The following is a 9582-nucleotide window of genomic DNA, read 5'->3' as shown; positions in this document are numbered from 1 at the left end:
TACTAAAGATAAATAATGATGTCTGTCACCTAAAACTATTAATGCTATTCTAACCAACTAGAAATAAATTTTTAATTTAAGTTTAATAACAAATCTCCCTCTTAAACTTAAATACTTTTCTCATCTCTTTTTCCAATAAGCTTTTTGTAATTCTCCAGCAATGTGGTTGACAGTGGCTTAGTGAATATGTCTGCGGCTTGAACTCGGTTTTCAACATATTCTAGCTTGACCTTTCCTTCTTTGACTTGTTTTCGGATGAAATGAAAACGGACGTCGATGTGCTTGCTCCTTCCGTGATTAACTGGGTTTTTTGCCAACTTGATTGTCGACTTGTTATCAACTCGGATCACAGTCCCTTCAGGATCTAAATATCACTTAAGTATAATTTTTATTTTTGATTATTTTATATTTATATCTTTGATTTATGTTTTTGTTTGTGCACATGATCTTCTAGAATTTTGGTCAAATTCTCTTTAAACAAGGGAGAATGATAAGTAATCTTCAAGTAATACAAATTTAAGGACAAATTTTCTTCAAGAAGAGGGTATGATAGGATTATCTCTTGAACATATATGAGAAACTCTTAAGAAAGACCGTTTGCAAATAAAAGGATCTATGATAACGTCAAAGATCAAAATATATCTCCTTGAATGTTATAATGTTTCATGAAGAAGAGAACTTAAAGAACATGAAGATCATAAGCACAATTGAAGAATAATTTAGTAAATTAAATAAATTATAATTTTATTTTAATTTTACAGTTAAATTCATTGGGCGAGCAAGTTTATGTTCGTTACATGAACATACCTTATTAGGCAAAAGTCTACATATGTAATTTTCTTTTTGTGTTATTTTTATATGCTTTGGACTTTGGATTTTATTTTAGGGTTTTTAAGTTTTTTTAAACTTACGTGACTGTATATAAAAAGGTATCAAAAATTTATGTAAGCACTTTTGAGTCATATTATATACATTTTTATTGTTTGAGAAAGGATTATATTGGATATTGAATTAGAATTCTCGTTCTTATAAAAAAAATCTTTGTTTATGAATTGCTAATGAAATTATTATTTTTATATATCTTATGCAAGAAATTATTTTCAAAAGTTACAATTAATTTTATTGTCATGATATATGTTATGATTGTGTTAACATGAGCAAATGTAGAAATAGGTGCACGAACAGCATATGAAAGACACTGAAAATTTTATTTTTGATGTCGTTGTAAATATATATATATATATATATATATATATATATATATATATATATATATATATTTATTTATTTATTTATTGTGTATGTTTATGTAATATCCTTAAAATATTTTATATTATGTACATGTCTCTCTTATGCTATATGTCTTATATTTTGGATAAGAGGGTTACATATTGACCATTTGATACTTCCTCACTCAATCATGTAATTAAGTGAAAGATAATTGTCTACGAGGGTTGGACACATAACAGAAATATGAACTAACAATACCTTGAGGAGGGAATTGTCTACGAGGGTTGGACAAGAGACCACAATTACTTTCATAAAAGAAGGATATTTATAAGAACTTTGGTTGAACAAGTTAAGAAATTGATGCTTTAGTTCACCCAAATCATGTATTTACAATTACATAATCTTAAGTGGGATATCTATTTTGAAACAACTTATCTATGGGTCAGATTCCTTTTCTCATAAAACAAAAATAATAAGAATCATTAACAATATATTTTTCATTTTTTTAATAAACATAAAAGTTTATTTTTTTTTATAATTATTTTATCTCATATATGTCAAATAAATATTAATATGTGTTATCATAACATTATTGATAAAAAAAATAGTAAGAAAAGTGAAAAGTGAAAAGTATTGTTAAATCCAAATGAGGGAGAGAAAACAAAAAGAATATGATGGTATTGTTTAAACATGAGCATGCAAAGTTAACAATAATGAACAAAAGTGAATTGAAATTTGTGAAGAGAACAATAATGAACAAAAGATTCTTTATTCAATTTTTTTTTATGTCTTGTTTCTCTGCTTTGACATCAAATTATACTGATAAACATCAATTTAGAATATTGTCACTTCATTGCTTAGAAAATAAACTAACAGCTGACTAATTGTTCCTTTGTTGAGCCTTATCTTCTTTTACAGTGTTGGTTACATTTTATTAACTTAATTAAAACGCTAATCATACTAATTATAATTATCGCCTTAAAAGTCACATGAAATAATTATAACTGATCGATGACAAATATACGTTTAGTATTTCTTCTAAGGATAAAATAATATTTTTTTATAAAGTAGGATAAATAAAATCATATTTTTATGGATCAAAACTATATGTTAAACTTAAATAATTGTTTGTATTTTGTTATTATTAGCTATAATTAAGATGGAATAACCCCGATGTCATACCGATTAGTGCTTAGAGTGACGTGGCAAAATTCAAAATAGAAATGTATGGTTGTTATGAATTTGAGAATAAAATAACATTCGAATAAAGAAAAGTTTAAATTCTTTTCAGCTTATTTTACTATTATTTGTTTATATTCTATATTATTTATTCATATATTATATTATTTATGTTCTCCAGTTTCAAAGTAATAAAACCAAAACCTTCACTTTAAGTCAAATAAAACCTATCAAACATTCATGGTAAGTCTTCTATGAAGTATTCACATTAAAGATAAAATTTATTTACAATATGTAATATAAGTATCAACTTCACTTTACAAAATTTTATAAGATTAAATTAAATTTAAAGTTGACTTCTTATATCAAAACTATGAATTCAAGTTTATCTTTTTTTTGTTTATTAAATTTATCATGTACACTCATTATCAGACATCACACTAATGTTTTTTTTTCACTCAATATTTATATGTTTCGACGTTGATTAAAGATATAATGAATTTAAAATATATAAGTGTGCAATTTATATCTTACAAACCGATTTTCTATTATTTAGTTAGGTTTAAAATCTATCTCTCAATTCCTCTGAGACAAAATGAGCAAAAAAAAAGAAAACTGTAAAAATTAAAAATAATAATTAAAGTGCAACCCTTTCTATATTTAACATTTTAGATTAAATATTATGATGTGATTCACTTAAATAACTGATATCAACTATAAATAAGATATTTGACATGACAAGATTATCCTACACTAACTGTAAAAGATGATAAAACTTAAAGTTCTCAGGATCTTCATCCATTGATAAGACTTAATATTAACATTGTATGTGGGGTAAAGAACAAAGTTTTCCTCATACTAAATAATGTTTTGTCAAAATATCCCCTTTCTAAAGTACCATATAATAGTATCTTTGAGAAAAATAATCCTTTAATAAATTCTAGGACCTATAACCGATCCGTGCCAAAATAAAGGCAAAAAGGTTTCGTTGAGTGCATGCATGTGGGAAAAGAAGAACACTCTCAAAAGTTATTCAAGATAATATAACAATCATACATAGAAGCACACACATATAATTATACCACATAACCAACAACCATCCAAATTAGGTTAGTGGTCAATTGACATTTAACAACAACATTAAAACCTTGAATTATTTAGGAGAATACAGATAAGTTTGCAAAGCTCTCTTGAGTTTGTATTTTATTATAATTAAACTAGTGTCATTGATTGTAGTTTATGGCTACATATTAACAGGAACAGAAATTCTCCTTCGGTAGGCCGTAACCGTGAATATTCACACGTATAGTTACTTGAGTCTCTGTCTCTGATTGTAACAACAAAACAACAAAGAAAAAGAGAATCAATTGTCAATTATTAATTACACTACTTTGTTGTTGATAATCACATTAGAATATATACTTTACATAATTTTACCTGCCCATAAAAAATTCCCTTATCCTTCGATTGAATATCTTTGGGTGGCTACATTCAAGTAAACGGTTGACCTTAATTTTTTTTTTCATTTATAAAAGATAAGAAAAAATGATGAAACTTATAACATACCCCTCCATAATTGAACCCCTGAATACTGATGTGAACCCTACATTCATATAAAAGGTTGATCTTAAGAATTTTTTTTTTCATTAATAAAGATAAGAAAAAATTATGAATTTTATGACATACCTTTCATCAGCATTGAAAATTCCCTTATCCTTCGATTGAATATCTTTGGGTGGCTACATTCAAGTAAACTGTTGACCTTAATTTTTTTTTCATTTATAAAAGATAAGAAAAAATGATGAAACTTATAACATACCCCTTCATAATTCAACCCCTGAATACTGATGTGAACCCTACATTCATATAAAAGGTTGATCTTAAGAATTTTTTTTTTCATTAATAAAGATAAGAAAAAATTATGAATCTTATGACATACCTTTCATCAGCATTGAAAATTCCCTTATCCTTCGATTGAATATCTTTGGATGGCTACATTCAAGTAAACTGTTGACCTTAATTTTTTTTTCATTTATAAAAGATAAGAAAAAATGATGAAACTTATAACATACCCATCCATAATTTATCCCCTGAATACTGAAGTGAACCCTACATTCATATAAAAAGTTGATCTTAAGAATTTTTTTTTTCATTAATAAAGATAAGAAAAAATTATGAATCTTATGACATACCTTTCATCAACATACAAATTATTACTCCTTTTTATATCCAAATCCGCGAGAGAGCTGCATTCATATAAAAATTAACCTTAAAGATTTTTTTCATTAATAAAGTTGTCAAAGAAATTATGAACCTTATGACAACCTCCCCGTAGACAAATTACTTCTTTTTGAAGTGGAATCCACGGGACATCTGCATTCATATAAAAAGATAAGAAAAAATTATGAACCATATAACACACCTCTCCATAGACAAATTACTCCTTTATGCATTCATACAAAAAAAATTCTTTTCTTTATATTCTTCTCCTATAATTACTATTTTTCTGAAAAAATAAAGGCTATATCATTGGTGTAGAAAAAGTCTTTCACGTCACCGTTTAGACATTCGACTCCTGAATATCAAACTTAAAAAATGACTGGTGGCATTTTCGTAAGTAGAACAAGTATTTAAACGTCGGTTATGGGGGGCACCAACGTCTAACTACTCATACACGTCAGCTCCTCCAAATAGACACCAAAAAGATACGAAAAAGTAAAAAAAATAATTATTTATTCGTTATAAACGTCGGGGTGCAGGGGGGCTGACGTCTATAGTCGACCACCCATATCAGACGCCTAAAGGGTCAGCCCAGAATCCAAAAAGTTAATTTTTGATGTCATTTAGATGTCCGATCCCGCCACTCCGACGTTTATAGGCTATTTAAACGTCAGCCCCCCTCCTGGACACCAAATGGGCTGCGAAAAGTGACTGTTCAATTGCCATTGGCTTTTGGTTATGCATGTTATTGGCTTTTGGATATTCATGTTATTGGCTTTTGGATATATGCATGTTATTAGCTTTTGGATATATGTATGTCATTGGATGTTGTGTATGCATGTTATTGGTTTTTGTGTATGCATGTTATTGGCTTTTAGGTATGCATGTTATTGGCTTTTGAATATGCATGTGATAAAGTTTTGTTGTGTTATTATGATTGGCATGTTAGATTATAAGTATCAAATCATTGAGTGAAACTTAGTTTTCGTTTGAAATTTAACACAAACGATTAATCTTTTAATTGTTTGTATTAAATTTTGAATTGTCTGATTGGAAAGTTTAGAAAAATTAATTTTCATAATTTGCTATAACTTGTACATTGGAGTTTATGGATAAGATTGATAAAATTTCAGTTCAGATTATTTCTGTTGTTTTCCGGATGCATATTTGATTATGGTCATCATTGACTACTCTCATTTTGTGTATTTCGAAGACCAATGCAAAATGTTGTCGAAATCTTATCAAATTTATCATGTTAGACTTCTTTGCACGTGACTTAGCAAATTATGAAAAATAATTTTTCTGAATGGGTAGGGCCTAACCTTGTGAGAGTTAAAAAATTGAAACTGATGAAGTATGTACATAGTATGGATCGAAGATGGATGAATGAACGTCGCATCAGTGAAGAATATGAGAAGGGTGTTTCGGAGTTCTTGGAATATGTTGAACAAAATGCAAAGTTTGTGAATGGGACATATTTTTGTCCTTGTGTTTGTTGTCTTAATCAAATACTCCAAGACTCAAGCAATATGCGTGATCATCTTTTCATGTTCGGCATAATGAGAACTTATACCGTTTGGACTTGGCATGAAGAAGTATTGGACCAGTCTACCACGTCACGAGGAACGAATTATGTGGAAGAATGGTTGAGTGATCATTTAGAGGACATGATACGTGATGTTGGGGAAGATAATTTTGGGGTAACAAGTAGCTAGATTAAGACCATCATTTTGGTCTAAATGCTTGAATATTTAGTTTGTCATTTTAGTGTAACAAGTAGCTAGATTCATGAGAATGTGACTACTATGTGATGTCTTGGATTAAGATCATCATTCGAACTGTCATTATAGATGACTGGATTGAGGTAATGATTCTTACCTTCAATACATTAAAAATAAAATTCATCTTTGAACATATGCAAACATAATGAATCTTTCTTCATTTTGTAACGCTTCAAGAGTACATCTCCTATACAGAAGACACAATTAAGAAGATAAGACAAGAGTGGGCAACTTATCTTCAAAGATGTACCTAGGAAGATTTGTTATTGTTGTTGAACATTTACATTTAGTTTAACTTTAACTTTTGATAGTTTGGGTTTTGGATTGTTTTTTAGTATTTTGTTAACTTGAAACGTGTATATATATATATATATATATATATATATATATATATATATATTATATTTTATTGTTTTGGGACAATTTTCTGTTTTTTAAGTGTGGTTTTATTGTAAAAATAAATTAATTTTAAAAAAAACACCCAGTAGTGGTCTGTTATGGTATTGTCCAACGTCTATTGACGTCTGTCAGTGCACATACAGACGTCCAATGGCTTACAGTGGCTACTCACGTTCCAGTGGCTTAGACGTCGGTTGTCACCCAGACAGACGTTTATGCAAACGTCTGATATATATTGTCCGACGTCTATATAGACGTCTGACCTGTGCTATCCGACGTTCCATTAACATCTCCTATAAAAACGTCGCGTCGAGATCAAACGTTAAAGTCTTTTTTGCACTAGTGTATAATCTATAATTATGAATTACTTAAAGATAATATATAGAAAACAAACTCAACTCAAAAGTCAATGAGAAGAACAACCACCATAGCATAATTCTTTCAAAAGATGCTTGAGTATCTTGTTATTGATGAACATTTCTTTTTTCTTTTTTCTTCTTCAACAATAGTTACGATTTTCGTTTGGTTAAGTTGTTGTGAACATGTGAACATACCTTGGTGGCTCATCATCTGAATCCTCAACTTCTTCTGATGATTCCTCAGAATTTATATTCTCAGTTTCAGATTTCTCAGCAGTCATATATTCAGTTTCTGATTCATCAGAGTTCATATCTTCAGCTTCTGAGGAATCAGAATTTGTATCATCAGCTTCAAGTTCCAAAGAAGTTGTATCTTCAGTATCACTAACCTTTACAACCTCAATTTCCTTTGTTTTTGAAACCTTCGCATCACTACCCTTTACAACCACAATATCCTTTGTTTTTGAAAAGCCACCAGTTCAAATATCAAAACCAATAAACTATATATTGAGCTGATTTTTTAACAATTATAAATCAAAGAATTAATAATTTAAGGAATTAAACTTTAATTAGTGGTCTTAGTCATGTTAGAAGAGGAAAAATATAGTAAAATCAGATTTCTCCTCCAATATTTTCTATTGTAAAGTTCTTATTTACATATTCTATTCCTAAAAGACGGCTTTATTCATTATGAAATTTTTAATAAGAGTTAAAATAACGATGATTTTAAAAAATCGTTGTTACATACTATTTTAACCGTCATTCAAAATTCAATCCCTAGTATTGTATTAAGTAAATTTTGTTTGTATATGAAATATAATATCTTTCAAGAGTTTATTATTGTAATTTTGATATATTTAAATTTTCGTCTTTGTTAAGTTCACGTAGTATTTACATTTAATTTACTTCAGTCGAAAATCATACTTTCTTTATTTAGATCATTCCAATAACATACGAGACAACAATTATAATCTTTAAAAAAAATATTAGTTTATTAAAAGAATTGTGACAATTCATAAACCTAAATTTCTTTGAAAAATTTCTCCACTTTAAGCCTAACTCAATTTCATAAAATCAGGTTATAAAAACTTATATAGACTTTCTATTTCATTCGCTATTGGACTACTCTCATGCTGAGTTAAACTTAAAATTATTTCTATTACTTTTTTTTTTGTACTAAAAAAATTCCTTTAACAATTCACAAACTATTTTTGTGATATTTATTATTGGTCAAACAATATTCTAGCCATATATATATATATATATATAACAAGACGATTGTATTTGTCGGAAAAAAAATGTTTTCTCTAACCAAGAGAAATAAATTTTAGAACACTTAATCTACATTTCAAAAATCAAGGATATATAGTTTAAAATAAATTTGATAAACAATCATATTGTCTATCTCAAATTCTAACACGCTTAATCTAGAATTCTTAAAGCTTTTGACAATGATGCATTTCATTTGAAGGACCAAAATAAAAGGCAAATAAAATTTGATGAGTCATGTGCATGTAGAGTTATAATACGTTCATAAAAGAAGAATATTTATAAGAACTTTGGTTGAACAAGTCAAGAAATTGATGCTTTAGTTCACCCAAATCATGTATTTACAATTACATAATCTTGAGTGGGATATCTATTTTGAAACAACTTATCTATGGGTCAGATTCCTTTTCTCACAAAACAAAAATAATAAGAATCATTAACAATATATTTTTCATTTTTTTTATAAACATAAAAGTTTATTTTTTTTATAATTATTTTATCTCATATATGTCAAATAAATATTAATATGTGTTATCATAACATTATTGATAAAAAAAAATAGTAAGAAAAATGAAAAGTGAAAAGTATTGTTAAATCCAAATGAGTGAGAGAAAACAAAAAGAATATGATGGTATTGTTTAAACATGAGCATGCAAAGTTAACAATAATGAACAAAAGTGAATTGAAATTTGTGAAGAGAAGAAAGAGGTGCATGAGAGGGATAATCTTTAATACCTTTACTTGGTGGTTTTCTCTCTTGTTTTTTATTTGAAGCATTGACTTTTTTTATCACAACCACTTCTTCTATCTTCCTCACCATATTACCCCGAGAGTTGTGTTTTTCAACACATGTTTTCCTGAAACGCCACATCATCTTGTTTCTGCAGATACCTTAAAACCAGAAAACCAGTGTTAATTTTCTTAGCTTTGGGTTGGGAATGGAAACCAACCAAGCTACTAATAAATACTTCGACAATCCAACCAAGCTACTAATAAATGTTTCATATCGAGAACAATTCAGATTCTTTATTCAATTTTTTTTTTTGTCTTGTTTCTCTGCTTTGACATCAAATTATACTGATAAACATCAATTTAGAATATTGTCACTTCATTGCTTAGAAAATAAGCTAACAGCTGACTAATTG

At 28.0% G+C, this 9582-nt stretch overlaps 1 protein-coding gene across 1 annotated transcript; it reads right to left on the bottom strand.

Moving 5' to 3' along the window:
* Positions 1-3532: 3532 nt before the first annotated feature.
* LOC108342730 (uncharacterized) lies at positions 3533-7931 on the bottom strand. Its single transcript, XM_017580522.2, has 11 exons — positions 7917-7931; positions 7364-7623; positions 4735-4782; positions 4602-4655; positions 4482-4518; positions 4349-4401; positions 4229-4265; positions 4096-4148; positions 3976-4012; positions 3847-3894; positions 3533-3736 (listed from the first exon to the last, which is right to left on the bottom strand). Exons 1-11 carry the CDS (start codon positions 7929-7931, stop codon positions 3719-3721), a joined length of 660 nt encoding a protein of 219 aa, XP_017436011.2. The 3' UTR covers positions 3533-3718.
* Between the last annotated feature and the right edge of the window lie 1651 nt (positions 7932-9582).

This window comes from Vigna angularis, chromosome 6, assembly GCF_016808095.1.
Source record: "Vigna angularis cultivar LongXiaoDou No.4 chromosome 6, ASM1680809v1, whole genome shotgun sequence".
In the NCBI taxonomy this organism is placed as follows: Eukaryota; Viridiplantae; Streptophyta; class Magnoliopsida; order Fabales; family Fabaceae; genus Vigna; species Vigna angularis.
The sequence above is the reverse complement of the archived record's forward strand: the minus strand, read 5'-3'. Positions and strand labels throughout refer to the sequence as shown.

Coding starts and splice junctions, on each gene's coding strand:
- LOC108342730 (XM_017580522.2), bottom strand. Junction 4,656..4,734: donor AGTAATTTGTCTACGGGGAG/GTTGTCATAAGG, acceptor ATATGAATGCAG/CTCTCTCGCGGATTTGGATA. Junction 4,013..4,095: donor ATTTTCAATGCTGATGAAAG/GTATGTCATAAA, acceptor ATATGAATGTAG/GGTTCACATCAGTATTCAGG.